Below are 15,893 nucleotides of genomic sequence, written 5' to 3' on the forward strand. Positions count from 1 at the left end.
AACAGAACGATCGTAACGACATCAGAAATACAAATTAAATAATATTCCGCATATAAGGAATTGGTAGTTCATGATTATATTTCAAATTTAACGTAAACTAGGGAATATTCAGGTAACGTTTTTATTTCAACAAATCGTGGAATACAAAGATATAAAATGTATTATCCCAATAATATTTTAGGTAAAAAAATAGAATAGCTCTTTATTTGTACTTTGAGAGTAATGTATCGACGAGTTTGATGTAAGCTTCTTTTGCACTGTCCTGCGACATACCCTCCTTTGACTTCCAGGAGTCCCACTTCGCTTTCCCCTTCAGATCTAACGCTCCTGGTCTCGCTGTAATGTGAGACAATTATTTTTTTACAAACGTTCAATTAACAAATTTATATTTTTTAGCATTAACGTACATGTATTAACATTGCCCACTGTTGCTTGCTTGAACAAGGCGTACAGTTCCAAAAATTCGTTATCCGTTGGACGCTTAGTGAGAGTTTTGACAGCTTCTACAGCTTCTTGGAATTTCTGCAAAGTCACGTTTTCTCTTTCTAATTATGAAGTTACAGAGTTTAACGCTACATACGGTGAGTATTTATTACGATACTGTTTTAATATCAGCGATTCGAATGTTTATTTTTTTTAATTGATATCGTTATTTCTTCAATCATATAATAGTACCATTTTACATAACGGTCGTGATTACGCACAAAATTGAAACTTCACATTCTGACAGAATAAAATATATTTTACGTAATATAAAATAATAATGTAATTTTACGAAAAGTAGACATCAATTATATTCGAAATTCACCGTAATACGAAATATTAAATCTGTCGTAGATACAGTACAAAATTACCTGATCGAGCGACATCCTGTATGATTACCTGTTGCGTTCAGTTAATGACTTCTGACCGACGAATCTACCTGATCATCGATTAAATACCCCAGTCCCCACTTACTGACACATTTTTTTACGTTAAACGTAAATGCGGCGAAAATAAAAAGACAATTATATGTGTACAGGAATTTGAACCCATTAATATCTACTTGACGTTTTTTATTATTACATTTTTTACTTATAAATATGATACGAACATATCGTTCGATGTTCAGTAAATTACATGTTAATTTCCAGACACGTCCTGTCTGCGCTGGATTTGAAATCGAATCGTGTTTGCAGATTTGTCATCAAGAGAAACAAAGAGTGTATCATCAGCGAGGCGAATCATAAGCGGGGTCCAGCGGTTGGATACGACGAAGAGGACGAGAAGAGAATGGGGCCAAGCTGCCACATCATCGGCCGACACTCACCTGCGCAAGAACGTAGGAATTTTCGACTAGCCGATGAGTCTTTACCGCTGCGCCCGTTTACGCAGGAATCTCCGCTGTCAGGGCCGTGATCTGTAAACGCTGACATTCTAAACAGTCACGTGTCCCATTCCCAAATGTTCAACACGATGCCATGAACGGGTGAAATCCGCGAAAGAACGCGGAATCATTTCGAGCGACGCACGAGCGCAACCGTTGAAAAAGAAAAAGTTTCGCGTGCATCGAATGCGGCGAAGGAGGAAGCGACGTTAATTGATGCTCGTGACGATGCATATACGTAATTGAGAATAGATCGGCAGCGGTCAATAAGCGAAAGAAAGTGCGTGGAGGGTAAAGAATTCCGGGGATACGGCAGTGTAAGGGGATCGACGAGCGCGAGCGGAAACCGGCGAAGACGGCCGAACGCGTACGCGGGACCGTCGCCGCGGAGGCAGAGCAAAGAAAGCGCTTTAAAAATTCACCGAGTATGCGTGATTTGTCACTCGATCGGCGATCGTTTCGATCGACTCGTTCTCCGTGGGACGGCGATCGCGCGAATCCAGTGTGCGTTTCGCGATCACCGCCGAGTTCTGTGCGCCCGTCAGACAGCGTCGATGCACGTGTAGATAACGATCGTGGATGACAAATCCTTAACCGTGGCCTCATTAACGTCAAGTTCGTTGTGTCAAGTTTCGTGATTGTTAATTCGATCCGGGAACCTTGGAATCCCGTGTTTCGCAAAGATGAACGTCAAAGTTTACCCGGGAGAATGTGAAACATCGGTTGCGACATCGCGGAAATGAAAATATTTCCTTTGACACGGAATTTCGTGCAACGTGATCGGAGTGAGAAATCATCCGCGACGGTTCGCGAGCAACGGTCCATCAGTTTAACCGTTCTATGCGAGCGGCAAACTCGAGCGTCGGACTGCTTACGCGTCGAAAAATTTTGCGAATGCTGGCAGATGCACGACACGGTGGCTAATATCGAACTCGAGGCGTGCGCGTGTTAGCGGTGTCTGATAACGGGCCGTTGTTTTCTTATCGCACAGCGTCTACTCTGTATGCGATCTCGCGATACACGTATGCTCGTTGGAACGTGAGATTGTTGTTACGGGATGCGTTCGTGTAAAAAAGTTAAGCGCTGAGGTCACGAAAGAGAAAAAGAATGAGTCTTTCGCCGGTAGCGAATAGGAGCTTCCTTCACGGAGATCGAAAGCCATCCCCGAGCTCGGAGAAGATCGTTTACGCAACGCTCGATAGTTTGGCGTTAAAGAGAGCTACGTTGCCCCTGCAGTTGCTGCCCGTTGACGAGTCCAAGAGAAAAAGGGAAACTTGCAACGAAGCGACTGCCAGGAGATCCAGTTTCAAGGTTCGACTGGAATAACCCCGTTTCCGTACAGTTAGAAAATGTTGCCTGGAAATTCCGATCGACTCTCCCGGTTCTTGCCGCGGGTTTCCATCGCGAGAACTATTCGAAGCGCGCGTCGAGATATCGCGATACAGTCGACGATTCAACCGCGGGATACCATCGACTTTCGTTACCGCGAAAAGCGATTGACTACAGTAGTCTTTCATTTTTAAAGGAATCTTGTTTCTTGAGTCTCATGGAACAGTTATTTTATAATTGGTAGAATAATAGGAACAGTTATATATTTATATATTTATAATTATATTTATAGTTCTGTATAGAAGTTATATACAGAAGTTATATACAGTTTTAATACAATATATTTTATAATATATTGAATGATATAATCATAGTTATATTTATAGTTATATTTATATTTATATATAGAAGTTATTTTATTAAAAATTTTATTTGATTATTAAACTATTAGGTACAGTTTTAATACAATATATTGTATAATATATTGAATTATATAATCATATACTATGACTTATTGGAGGATTAATGAAGGATATGGAAATTATAGCATGAATAATTTTGTGAAAGGTATTGAACAGGAAAAGAAACTTCACCGAAGTAGTAATTAATTTTCCAGTCTGAGTGAACTGAACATAGGAATTCTATAATACACTATATTATAATATTATGTTATATGCATTCTATACATAATATGCAGAGGAATACATATGTGTATATATGAGTATACATATGTATAATAAAAATTTCTATAATGATACAGTTTATAATACTTGAATACATATTTAAGTATTGTATTATTTTACTGTAATTTAACTGTTAGTATTATTTAATATTATATAGTATTATTGAGGAGTATTCAATGTTTAAAATTATTCTGTTCTTGTTTAATACTGAATGTACAATTATTTAATGTATAGTATTATTGAGCAGTATTCAATATTTAAAATCATTCTGATCTTGTTTAATACTGAATGAACAATTATTTAATGTATAATATTATTGAGCAGTATTTAATATTTAAAATCATTCTGAACTTGTTTAATACTGAATGTACAATTATTTAATGTATAGTATTATTGAGCAGTATTCAATATTTAAAATCATTCTGACCTTGTTTAATACTGAATGAACAATTATTTAATACAAAGTAACGATAAAATAACTGTTCCTCTCATGGAAAAATAGTTTTGTTTCATAAATGCAAAACTTTTCATAGTACATGTTTGTAATAGAATGAAAGATTTCTACTAGAAAATTAAATCAAGCCTATAATTAAGTTTTAACGATGAGTCTCTATTGTGACTATGCCTTGGGCTTTCCCATATCTGCTGTATGGAGTCTACCGGTCATTTATCGCTACCACGAAATACGAAAGTCCTCGAAACGGTTCTCCGCATTAATGACTAATTATGAAGCGTTTGATACACCAAGAAAATGAGCACTATGGCATATTAAGTTTCATATGTTTATGGCTATATTTTTCAATCTTTTTCAAATCTTATAGTTGAAGCTTTTGTCAAAGTATTCAGATGTAGTTTCAAGTTTACTGTAGATGAAGAGCACAGTGTTGCTAATTCAGAGTTGTTGAAAACTTTAGAAGTTTGAAGTTTAGAAATTTCTACATTTATAATTTGAAGATTTCAAACTCTTCAAGTTCTCAAGTGATCTATTCCAAAATTTTCAAATGTCCAAATCCTCAGATGTAGTTTCAAGTTTACTGTAGATGAAGAGCACAGTGTAGCTAATTCAGAATTGTTGAAAACTTGAGAAGTTTGAAGTTTAGAAATTTCTACATTTATAATTTAAAGATTTCCAACTCTTCAAGTTCTCAAGTGATCTATTCCAAAATTTTCAAATGTCCAAATCCTCAGATGTAGTTTCAAGTTTACTGTAGATGAAGAGCACAGTGTAGCTAATTCAGAGTTGTTGAAAACTTGAGAAGTTTGAAGTTTAGAAATGTATACATTTATAATTTGAAGATTTCAAGTTCTCAAGTGATTAATTTCAAACTTTTCAAATGTCCAAATCCTCAGATGTATAATATGTCAAAGTTCTCAATTTTTAAATAATCAAATGACCAAATCCTCAGATATGTCAAAGTTATTTTAAGTTCAATATGTAATGAAGAATAGGTACTTGACTTTAACACTGAACCAAAGTGATCAGATGACCACTACAAGTTTATACAGTATGTCAGACATAATTAATTAATAAGTAATCAATAAGTTACACATATTAAGGCTTTTCTCAAAAACTGCATCAAATTTCATCAAACTCACTTAATGTATATACAATGTTATCTTAAGTCGTCTCTTTACTTCTACTTAATTTTCAAACTGAAATCAGCGTACTTAGGCCAGCGCATCAGGTTTAACACTCTCTTAATGGACTGTTCAGGTCGACACTCCATCAAAGGAGCGCTCTGAATATCTCCTAGTCGCTTCCAAGTCCGAAGACCGAAAATGCACCGCCAGTCCATCCGTTATCGAGCGGAAATCCGAAGAGCCGTTTTATTTGCAATGCGCTATCGATAATCCGATAAGGTCCTCGGACCCCGTGAGCGAAGATATCGACATTCGCGAGCCTCAAGAATCCGACGATTCCTCGAACGAAGCTCTCCAGTCCGACGACTACGAGCGAATAGAGCTGACATCCTCGGAGAATGTCGCCAAACAAGTGAACCTCAACAACAATGAGATCACCCTGAAGAAATCAAATCTCTCGGAGAAATCTGAGGAACGAGGCTTCAAGAAGAGGACGCATTTCGCGAAGAACGTACTGCACTTCGTTCCGGAGTACCTCGTCAAAGGATCCAGGAAGAAGAAGAACGTTCTGAGTGCATCGTTGAGTTCCTTAAAAACGTCGACGTTGGATGTGAACTCCATGGCCAGGTTCAGGTCGAGAAGCCTCTCCCGAGAGGAGACCAGGTGCCTCAACATTTCATCACCAACGAACTTCGTGCACGTCGCTTCAGCCACCAGCCCGAACCTCATCAACGAGAACAGCGACGTCCATTTGGAGCAAGTAATCACGCACGAACAGAAGTGCGCAACGTTGCCTCTGCTCGTCAGGAACGAAAAGGAAACTCGTACGTTAATCTTATGTGTTCTTAGTTTTTTGGAGACTACAATGATTGCATTGCAATTACAGGCAGCGACGAAAGTCTGAAGCGTGAACTGATGTCAGAGCTGCGAGTGCGGACGAAAATGTTGGAGCAGAGCCAGCGGGTGAAAACAAGTGAAAATCAAGAGGCTAATGCTAGCTTTTTGTGGAGGAACACGATTGAGATGACTGGCATCACTGAGAGCGTTGATGAGGATCAGTATGATGATGTGGGACCTAAAAATAGTGATACCCAGGTGAACAGATGAATGAAAGGAAGAATTGATAAGAGAAATTTGGTGGGAGATTGTGACTGATATGATAGCTGATATCTTGTCTTTGTTTGGTAGCTTTGGTTCTCTTTGATAAGTTAATGCAAGTTTTATGAGGAAAGTGCAATTTGGGGAGTTTAGGTCATGGAGGTCCAAGGTGCGGTAGCTTTTGTTCTCTTTGATAATTCAATGCAAGTTTTGTGAGGAAAGTTGAGTACAATTTGGGGAGTTTAGGTCATGAAGGTTCAAGATTCAGTAGCTCTTGTTCTCTTTGATAATTCAATGCAAGTTTTGTGAGGGAATTTGTTGAGTACAATTTGGGGAGTTTAGGTCATGAAGGTCCAAGGTTCAGTAGCTTTTGTTCTCTTTGATAGTTCAATGCAAGTTTTATGAGGAAAGTTGAGTACAGTTTGGGGAGTTTAGATCAAGGTTTAAATTTGGAAAATTAGGGATTCACAGATTTCTGAATATTTAGTTGCAACTGGAGGTTTAATTGCAAGCTCAGAAATTGCACAATGCAACTTCTGAAGCAATCACTTCTTCAACTGAAATTACTGAATTTCAATTTTGTCAAATTTTCTGATTTAATGTGCTTCTAAATTGTCATGCTTCTAACCAAGTTACCAAACTACAAAATTGTCAAGCTTCTAACCAAGTTACCAGACTACTAAATTGTCAAGCTTCTGACCAAGTCACCAAACTACCAAATAGTCAAGTTTTTGATCAAGTTACCAAACTACCATGTTGTCAAGCTTCTGACCAAGTTACCAAACTACCATATTGTCAAGTTTCCGACTAAGTTATCAAACTCCCATATTGTCAAGCTTCTGACCAAGTGACCAGACTACTTAATTGTCAAGCTTCTGACCAAGTTACCAAACTACCATATCGTCAAGCTTCTGACCAAGTTACCAAACTACCAAATTGTCAAGCTTCTAACCAAGTTACCAAACTAGCAAATTGTCAAGCTTCTAACCAAGTTACCAGCCTACCAGATTGTCAAGCTTCTAACCAAGTTACCAAACTAGCAAATTATCAAGCTTCTAACCAAGTTACCAAACTACCAAATAGTCAAGCTTTTAACCAAGTTACTAAACTACTAAATTGACAAGCTTCTAACCAAGTTACCAAACTACCATATTGTCAAGCTTCTAACCAAGTTACCAAAGTACCAAATTGTCAAGCTTCTGAGCAAGTTACCAAGGTACCAAATTGTGAAACTTCTAAGTTATCAAACTACCAAATTGTTAAGTGTCCAAAATTCTGAATCCACAAATTTTCAAGTCTCCATATTTAAGTATTCAAAAATTCCTTATTCATAACTCCCACTAACTCCCCTTTTGCTAACCTAGGAGGACGACTACGACGATGTAGGATTTCCATCCAGCGACCCTCCCGAGGTCCCCAAAGACGACAGCATTTACGACGACGTGATGTCCCCAATAACCGAACGCATCTCAGAGCCTAGAGAGATGGAGGAGAACCAAGAGAGCTACCGTTCGTTGAACAACGACTACTCCAGCGTGGACTCCGACGAGTTAGATCAAGATGTATACGATGACGTAGGCTTTCCCGCAGAGGAACGCGTCAACAGCCTCTACGCGGGTTCTACAACGGGTTCAATCTTAGGATGGAATGGAAAGGAATCCGAGTGGGAGGACCTAGAAGACCCGGTTGCGCTTCCTGACTCGTGGTAAATGTGCGAGAGTCATTTCGTTAGAACGGTAAAGTTAGAATGGTAAAATAACGCGTTTTAGTAGGAAGGACGTGAGTAAGAGAAAGGGACAACGGTCGAGGAAGGTGAGGAGACGGTCCAGGTGCAGGAGGAGCTCGTCGAAGTCTTCTAATAAGAGTACGAGAAATGTAGAGAGCCAAGGTAAGATTATGTAAAAGATTGAATGAAGTGCATGAAAAGATGAAGAATGTTTATAGAAGAATGCATGAAAGGCTGAAGAATGTTTATCGAAGAATGCAAGATTTTGTGATCGTTTCTCTTGGAGGAGAGCTATCGCTAATTACGTTGAAAAGAAAACGAATCTTGAGATCGACGATGGAACTTGCACGATCGAGAGCAGTGTACCGTGCTAGCGTTGCGTTGGAAACTGTATCTTGGCGGGTAAAAGTTACCTGCTCATGCTTTACTATGTAGCTCTTGTACTGAATGTCTTGAGAATGATTTTCTCATTGTTACAATTCTACTGTTTATACAATTGTTCAAACAATTGTCATTGTGTAATGTGTTGTCAGAAGTTATTGGAGAGATTTTACTGAATTTAGAGGGATATTAATCTAAATTTATAGAGATATTAATCTGAGAAAGATATTAATCTGAATTTATAGAGATATTGATCTTATAGATATCTTAATTTGAATTTATACAGATATTAATCTTATAGAGCTTAATCTGAATTTAGAAAGATATTGTTAATGTGAATTTGTAAATCTTATCAAGAGTCATTGGAGAGATGTTAACCTAAATTTAGAAGGATATTGTTAATCTAAATTTACAGAGATATTGTTAATTTGAATTTAGAAAGATATTGTTAATTTGAATTTAGAAAGATATTGTCAATCTGAATTTGCAAATCTTGGCAAAAGTCATTGGAGAGATGTTAACCTGAATTTAGAAGGATATTGTTAAGCTAAATTTACAGAGATATTGTTAATATGAATTTAGAAAGATATTGTCAGTCTGAATTTGCAAATCTTGGCAAAAGTCATTGGAGAGATGTTAACCTGAATTTAGAAGGATATTGTTAATCTAAATTTACAGAGATATTGTTAATATGAATTTAGAAAGATATTGTCAGTCTGAATTTGCAAATCTTGCCAAAAATCATTAGAGAAATATTAACCTGAATTTAGAAAGATATTATTAAGCTATATTTATAGAGATATTGTTAATATGAATTTGGAAAGATATTGTCAATCTGAATTTGCAAATCTTGCCAAAAATCATTAGAGAAATATTAACCTGAATTTAGAAAGATATTATTAAGCTATATTTATAGAGATATTGTTAATATGAATTTGGAAAGATATTGTCAATCTGAATTTATAAACTTTGCCAAAAATCATTAGAGAAATATTAACCTGAATTTAGAAAGATATTATTAAGCTAAATTTACTGAGATATTGTTAATATGAATTTAGAAAGATATTGTCAATCTGCATTTGCAAATCTTACCAAAAATCATTAGAGAAATATTAACCTGAATTGAGAAAGATATTGTTCAGCTAAATTTACAGAAATATTATTAATATAAATTCATTAATTTATTAATATAAATACAGAAATATTGTTAACCTAAAAATACAAAAAAATATTGTTAATCCAAATGTACAAAAATATTGTAAATCTGAACGTTCTATTCAAAAGAAACGTCCAGACAAAGACGAAAAAAATTGTTCATCAAGATTTATATACAATCATGACGTATGTAATCTTGCCCCCATCGGATGAGCTCTAGTTTCTTATTTACCAAATTTTAGCTATCCCCATTCACCTATCTAACCAGTTGCATGACCGCCATAAAACTGCACACTTGTAGAGCTCATCTCATGCCGGTACAATACACTACACATTAACTCATGTACACTACATGTAAACTGTATACTTTCGAGCGGGGATTCACCACCGTCTAGACCAATTATCTTAGCGAAATTCGGAGAAAGAACGTACCTGGAAGATCGACGCCGAGAGAGTGGGCGATGATTCGAGGCGCGTGAAAATATTTTATCGACGAGTTCTGGCTGGAAACCGGACTCGAGCGAGCAGATTGCCGCGAGGTGAAAGCGCGTATTGCGGCTCTCGCAGTGTCAGTCACGGCCGAGCCGAGCTGTTCGTCGCGTCGTCGACGTAACGTGCACTTACATCCGCGTAATCTTCTCTAAGCGTCGATTTCTCGCGTTCCCCTTTCTTCCCTCCGTGCTTCACTCTCGCTTTCTCAAAATGTACCGCCTTAGAATATTCTTTCTGTGACTCGAAATGTGGAAATGAGACAGACCTTGAAAACTTTTCGGCGACCAAACACGCAAGGTGAGCTGCCTACTTGTCCAAGTAATTCAAAAAATTCGGGACCTGTTAATTCGAAAGAAATAGCAAAAGAGTCGCTCTAGATCAAATTCGAGAACTGGATCCTTGATGCGTCATTCGGCCATCTCGTTTTCTCGTTATCCTTCGGATAACGTAATCGAAAGTTTGACCGTGAACAATGTTTTCAAGTGGCTGTAAGCCTTGGCAGCGGATCGGTATTGGTCGTGGGCCGTACGGAGAAAGTGGAAGAATGGAACAGGGAAGAGTCGGATCGAACTGCGCAAAATTCACAGAGGACGCAGGGTCTCGTTCAGTTGAGGGTCATCGACCTGGACGAGGACGTGGATACGCAGGAGACGTCCTGCTACGTTCACGAAGGTTTCCTTTGTCCGAGAACTCTTTGTCAAAACGTTCTACGTCCTTCAAAAGTTTCGCTTCCTCCACTTATCAAAACAATTTTGCAGACAACGCTGAGGACAGCCCGTACGAGAGCCTGCGGTCCTTCCCTCAGGATGAGTTCAGCTCGGATTCAGGAACCGAGACGGAGAAGAACGACCCGAACCGACTGGTCATCGAGTACCTGGAGGCTCCAACCAGACCCAATCCTCCTCCACCTCGGGAGATCAGTCTGACAAGAACGCTAGGTAGAAGAATAAAAATGTTAAGAAGAACGTGGAGCATCACGAAAGGTAGCCTGGGTCGCATGCGGAGGAGAACGTCCGTCGACGAGGAACACGAGGAGAAGGAGTGCGATTCGAACCTTGACGGAGGCAGGTACTTCGGCTTCGCTAGGCACTTCAAGAAAAGCGTTGCAGGGTTCTCCACTTTTTATCTGAACGGCCATACTGATTCGATCAAAACGGATCGCTCCTCAGAACCGATTGGAGAACCAGGTAAGGGTCGACGAGTTTCACATTCCTTCAGTTTCGTAATGGAGGTCTGTTTCTGTAGATCACTATAGCGTGCTGGCCGAGCAGGAACCACTGTATCAGTTTTATGCGGCGGCGGCTGCGAGGGGAGCGTTTGATTCCAACTCGGATGACTATGAGGAGGTAAGAATGCTGACTTGTACAGAGGAAATAGCTTAGGAAGGATATGAGGATGAAGAGGACCAGTTTGAGGCTGGATGTTCATTTTGGAAGTTTAGGAAAGTTTGAGAATTTAGAAATATAACACACCTTGATGCTGAATTTACTGTACAGAGAAAATGTGGCTTAGGAAAGATATGACAAATGAGGATGAAGAGGACTCGTTTGAGGCTGCATGTTTATTTTGGAAATTTAGGAATGGAAATGTTTGAGAATTTAGAAACATAATATACCTTGATGATGACTAGCCATTACTGTACAGAGAAAATGTGGCTTAGGAAAGATATAATAGATAAGGATGAAGAGGACTCGTTTGAGGCTGGATGTATATTATGAAAATTTAGGAATGGAAATGTTTGAGAATTTAGAAACATAACACACCTTGATGCTGACTTCACTGTACAGAGATAATATGGCTTAGGAAAGATATGAGATTGAAGAGGACTCGTTTGAGGCTGGATGTTTATTATGAAAATTCAGGAATGAAAGTATTTAAGTATTTAGAAACATAACACACCTTGATGCTACTGATATTATCTATATAAGGAAAAATTTAATTAAGGTAGCATTAAACTTGCAGCTAATGTTCAATAATCATTAGCTCTGAGCAGCCTAATTGCACCTCTGTACACTGTTATTAAATTCAACACACGCTTCTAAAATTATCTCCCTCACAAACACATCCGTTGACGTGTACAGGTCGAGGACATGATTCCATCTCGCTCCACGACCGATTTGGCAAAACCAGGGCACAGAACGTTATGGTGTCAGACGCCTCAAGTCATAAACAGCGACCTCCTAGGTAAGTAGTAGCCTAACAGTCTCTAAACCGTCGCTCTAAGCCGTCTTCAAGGTCTAATTTAACTTTCCAGAACGACTAACTGCGGAGGAGAGAAAGATACAGGAGGCGAAGTTCGAGATCCTAACATCAGAAGCGTCATATTTGAACAGCCTCCGCGTCCTCAAGAACGAGTTCTTCAACGAGCCGTCCTTCAACGAGATTTTAACCCCCCTCGAGAAGGAGAAACTGTTCGGAGGTATCCCCAGCGTGTTGCAAGCGTCAGAACAGTGTCTGGCGGAATTGGAAACCGTGTGGAGGCAGGATCCCATGCTGCACGGGTTGCCGGACGTGCTGCTCAAGTATGCGGAGAAGTGTTTGGACATTTATGTGGCGTACTGCTCGAACCAAGTTAGCATCGACGGCACGCTCAAAGATTTACGGTAAACGGAATCGCTAATGAAATAAGTACTTTCTCTTTCTTTATTCACGAGTCGTTGTTTCAGAACGCGGAAGGGGATCAGGTTTTTGGACGTGGTCTCGCAAATTGAAGCGCGGACAGCTTGCCAGAGCTTGTCGTTACATTCGTTTTTAATGTTACCCATGCAACGAATAACCAGGTAAGAATGAACAATCATCAAAGAAAGAACATCTGTACAAGGAACGCGTGATTCAGGTTGCCTTTGTTGGCTGACGCCGTCCTCTCCAAACTGCCCATCGAACACGTAGACAGACCTCAATGGGAGAGAGTTCTGTCAGGCCTGAGTTACGTGGTCGCTGAATGTAACGAAGGTGCACGTGTCGCGGCGAAGGAGGCAGAAATGGAAAGTTTAGCCAGGTGACAATCTCTCTGTCTTGCAAATCATCTTCATTGATATTCTTCCACTGTACTTTTTCTTTTCATAGGAAACTGGAATACTCCGCTAAAATTAAACCTATCGTACTAAAAGGCAAACACTTGGTTAAAACTGGGCCCGTCGTGCAATTACTGAGCAAAGCTGACGCGGAATATAAACTTACGTTCGGGCGAAAGTTTAACAAGACGCATCTGTATCTTTTGTTGCTCACGGATTACCTTCTAGTCGCAAAATATAAATCCAAGTACGCATAAACAATATTACATGAACGTGAGATTAGTATGTAACCTATCTTTCTTCTTTTAGTACTCAGGATGCAACGTACACCGTGATAGATACTTGTAAGAGGAGCTTGATCGCCTTAGAAGCAGTTAACGAGGACTCGCCGTTTGCGGGACGTAACGCGATGCTGTTAACTCTTCTGGAGAACTATTCTGGTCATCAGGTTGAATATATTTTAACGTGCGAAAGCGACACGGAAAGGCAGAGGTGGTTGGAAGCTGTCTCACCGTCGAAACGGGGTTTGATGGAAGAAACGCTTTACGAGTCGTGGGACTGTCCTCAAGTGGTAGCTTTGTATTGCTATTCCCCTAATCAACCGGACGAGTTATCGTTGCATCCTGGTGAGCGACATCTTGAGAACAATTGAATTATTTCTTGATGGTAGCTGATTGCAGGTAAAAAATAATTGTACTTTTTCAATTTTCAGGGGATGTCATAAACGTGTTCAGAAAGATGTCGGACGGTTGGTACCACGGTGAGAAGTTATTGGACGGTGAGCAGGGCTGGTTTCCCGGGAATTATACGAAGGAAGTTGCATCGGAGCATGTTCGCGCGAGAAATCTTAAGCAGAGACACCGTCTTCTTGCGCTGAACGGTAACGCGCTGCAACGAAAGACGAAGCAACAATCTTCTGTTCGCTAAAAGACTTGGAGTGTACTTAAATTATCATTAACTTAATCGAATAAACCAAAATATTTTATAGTTACCCGCTTTCTTTCACGCATTCTTCTTCTGAGTAAAGCAAGGAGGTAATGCAATTAAAGAAGTCTATAAAAAAAGTATGTTATTCTTTATTATTTTGATATAAATGTAATTATAAACGTTTCCTAATAGTTGTATTTATACATAAATATAATTCACATATTCGTAGTAAAAAGCTGGGAGCGGAACAAAATGAATGAAAGGATACTTAAGTAAACAGTGGAATGCTTCATACACAAAGATATGAAACGAAAAACAGTCTTATGCGGTGTGTTTTCGCAGTTTCTTTGTAGAAAAGGAATATTATCCTGGTATTGAGAATACAGCGAATATCTTTAACCAAAGAATAACGGGTAACTCTCCAAAAAAGAGCTATAACTTCGAAGTCCAATAAATCTGACATTCTTTATCGCGAAAAACACAGATTTTTGGAACATTTCGACTTCAATGCATTTATTATATACCTGCCCTTCCATATTTAGATGGCTTCACCTCAAACAACTTTCTTACAAAATATACCTGTATCGTTGTCGTTACCAATATGACAACTATCTGCGCAATAGACCATGTTTGAACGTAAGAATTGTTGTCCAATAATAAATTTAAATCTCTGGCTTCTCTACTTCTACTCAAATGTTGAGTTTGAAGTATTTCGTTAATGTTTCTCTCCACATTGGTTATAGCAGACTGTAATGGAAAGAAAATTACATGCACTTGTTATTTTTATTATTATGATAAGTGGAAAGGATACATACTGTGAAGTTCTCAACGGAAAGATTCAATTCTTCAAGTTCTCTCGAATATTTATCCCATTCATCGTATCTGTGAGGTAGTAATTAATTATTACAGTGGTACTTAATTATTATGATCATGAAATTAAACATGTAGTGCAGTTAGATTTATTACCTGATCACGGTGATGTATAAATTAACTAATTTTGAGGCGAATCTAGAGAATTGATTATCTATACAAATACTGTAATAACCAGCATTTATCACAGTATCTTGATAATCTGAATTAGAAAGCCATTGATACGGGTGAACAATTACTCCCTCAGGATTTCTCACAGCGAAACCAGCTTTTCCATCACCGCCACGTACCACCTACACATCAATCATGATTTAATGCTTTAATTAACAATACTTAAATGATAACAACAACGATTCAATAACAATTCTCAAGAGTTGTTATATAAATCGAACCATATGGTAAAATGTGGATTAATCGTCGACCTATATTTTAATCTCATAAAAATATGCTGATAAGTGTGAAAAAATGCGTGGTTGTACTCGAAGCTTTTCATTCGAAGAAATGCATGAGAAAACATATTCTTAATGAAGTAATTGTGTCTTAGAAATAACTGTATACCTGAAAATTTACATAGAAAGTAGCGCCCTTATTAACATATTGAAAGTAACAATCTTCTTTTCCAGCATCGATATGAACTTTGTAATCTAAGGCCACCGCTGGTAAGGATTCGTACCAGGGATGAGGCATGCTGGTGTTCGCGAGGCTAACAAGCACTCCGAAGACCAGACTTCGTAAAAGAATGGACATTGTATAGATTTAACCAAACAGATCATCACAACAATCCACCCCGCCAACAATCGCTTTCACGACGACTGACAAGTGTGTGCCAATGTTGGCCTCCTACCGCAATCACGATCTTCAGTGTTTCTCAACTGTTTTAGATCTGTCTCATCTCGTAACGCAAATTTATCAACCATTTTGATAACTGTATCGAAGAAATAATCGATGCAAAACAGTTACCTCGCGAATTTCAAATATTGTAACATATATCATTTTTATGTATACATATTGTAGTACATTCACAGAACAAAATAAATAATTTCATTCATGGAAATTTGTTAGTATTTACTCTTCCGTTATACAGCGCACAAGAACTACAAAAATCCCTATATTAAATTCAGAAATAATAGGACAAGTTCAATAAAATTTATAACAATTGGAAATTAAAAATTGTGCAACTTTTATTGGACGTCAAAGAAATTAAATTCTTTTATCAGCGTAAAAAAAAATTTGGGTGCAGGGATATTTTTAGCGCGCCCCCCCTGACAGAT

The 15,893-nt window shown here is 38.5% G+C and overlaps 3 protein-coding genes across 7 annotated transcripts; 1 reads left to right on the plus strand and 2 right to left on the minus strand.

The window, feature by feature from the left end:
• Positions 1-105: 105 nt before the first annotated feature.
• LOC100881185 (acyl-CoA-binding protein homolog) lies at positions 106-1,012 on the minus strand. The gene is made up of 3 exons (XM_003699184.3): positions 855-1,012; positions 408-522; positions 106-336 (listed from the first exon to the last, which is right to left on the minus strand). Exons 1-3 carry the CDS (start codon positions 867-869, stop codon positions 203-205), a joined length of 264 nt encoding a protein of 87 aa, XP_003699232.1. The 5' UTR covers positions 870-1,012; the 3' UTR covers positions 106-202.
• Exn (Ephexin) lies at positions 446-13,816 on the plus strand. 5 transcript variants are annotated; one of them, XM_076536769.1, is made up of 16 exons: positions 446-581; positions 1,179-2,677; positions 5,093-5,783; positions 5,846-6,054; positions 7,422-7,762; positions 7,827-7,945; positions 10,295-10,483; positions 10,570-10,998; positions 11,057-11,157; positions 11,893-11,995; positions 12,066-12,414; positions 12,478-12,591; positions 12,648-12,809; positions 12,878-13,072; positions 13,135-13,451; positions 13,538-13,816. In XM_076536769.1, exons 2-16 carry the CDS (start codon positions 2,474-2,476, stop codon positions 13,750-13,752), a joined length of 3,738 nt encoding a protein of 1,245 aa, XP_076392884.1. In that variant the 5' UTR covers positions 446-581; positions 1,179-2,473; the 3' UTR covers positions 13,753-13,816. The 5 variants fall into 5 exon arrangements, with proteins under 5 accessions (XP_076392884.1, XP_076392886.1, XP_076392887.1 ...); XM_076536771.1 differs by having other exon boundaries at positions 7,830-7,945; XM_076536772.1 differs by lacking the exon at positions 10,295-10,483.
• Positions 13,817-13,883: 67 nt separating this feature from the next.
• On the minus strand, positions 13,884-15,648 carry LOC100881298 (transmembrane emp24 domain-containing protein 5). The gene is made up of 4 exons (XM_003699185.3): positions 15,181-15,648; positions 14,719-14,915; positions 14,568-14,634; positions 13,884-14,499 (listed from the first exon to the last, which is right to left on the minus strand). Exons 1-4 carry the CDS (start codon positions 15,367-15,369, stop codon positions 14,269-14,271), a joined length of 684 nt encoding a protein of 227 aa, XP_003699233.1. The 5' UTR covers positions 15,370-15,648; the 3' UTR covers positions 13,884-14,268.
• Positions 15,649-15,893: the final 245 nt, after the last annotated feature.

This window comes from Megachile rotundata, chromosome 11, assembly GCF_050947335.1.
Source record: "Megachile rotundata isolate GNS110a chromosome 11, iyMegRotu1, whole genome shotgun sequence".
Taxonomy (NCBI): Eukaryota; Metazoa; Arthropoda; class Insecta; order Hymenoptera; family Megachilidae; genus Megachile; species Megachile rotundata.

What these genes read in the sequence shown, in the direction of transcription:
- LOC100881185 (XM_003699184.3), bottom strand. An exon ending in AGTGGGCAATGTTAATACAT is followed by an intron (nt 337 to 407) that starts GTACGTTAATGC and finishes CTCACATTACAG; the next exon opens with CGAGACCAGGAGCGTTAGAT.
- Exn (XM_076536769.1), top strand. Translation starts at nt 2,474, where the DNA reads ATGAGTCTTTCGCCGGTAGCGAATAGGAGCTTCCTTCACGGAGATCGA. An exon ending in CAGGAACGAAAAGGAAACTC is followed by an intron (nt 5,784 to 5,845) that starts GTACGTTAATCT and finishes TTGCAATTACAG; the next exon opens with GCAGCGACGAAAGTCTGAAG. An exon ending in CTAAAAATAGTGATACCCAG is followed by an intron (nt 6,055 to 7,421) that starts GTGAACAGATGA and finishes TTGCTAACCTAG; the next exon opens with GAGGACGACTACGACGATGT.
- LOC100881298 (XM_003699185.3), bottom strand. Translation starts at nt 15,369, where the DNA reads ATGTCCATTCTTTTACGAAGTCTGGTCTTCGGAGTGCTTGTTAGCCTC. An exon ending in CTTTCTATGTAAATTTTCAG is followed by an intron (nt 14,916 to 15,180) that starts GTATACAGTTAT and finishes ATTGATGTGTAG; the next exon opens with GTGGTACGTGGCGGTGATGG. An exon ending in TTTCCGTTGAGAACTTCACA is followed by an intron (nt 14,500 to 14,567) that starts GTATGTATCCTT and finishes TTTCCATTACAG; the next exon opens with TCTGCTATAACCAATGTGGA.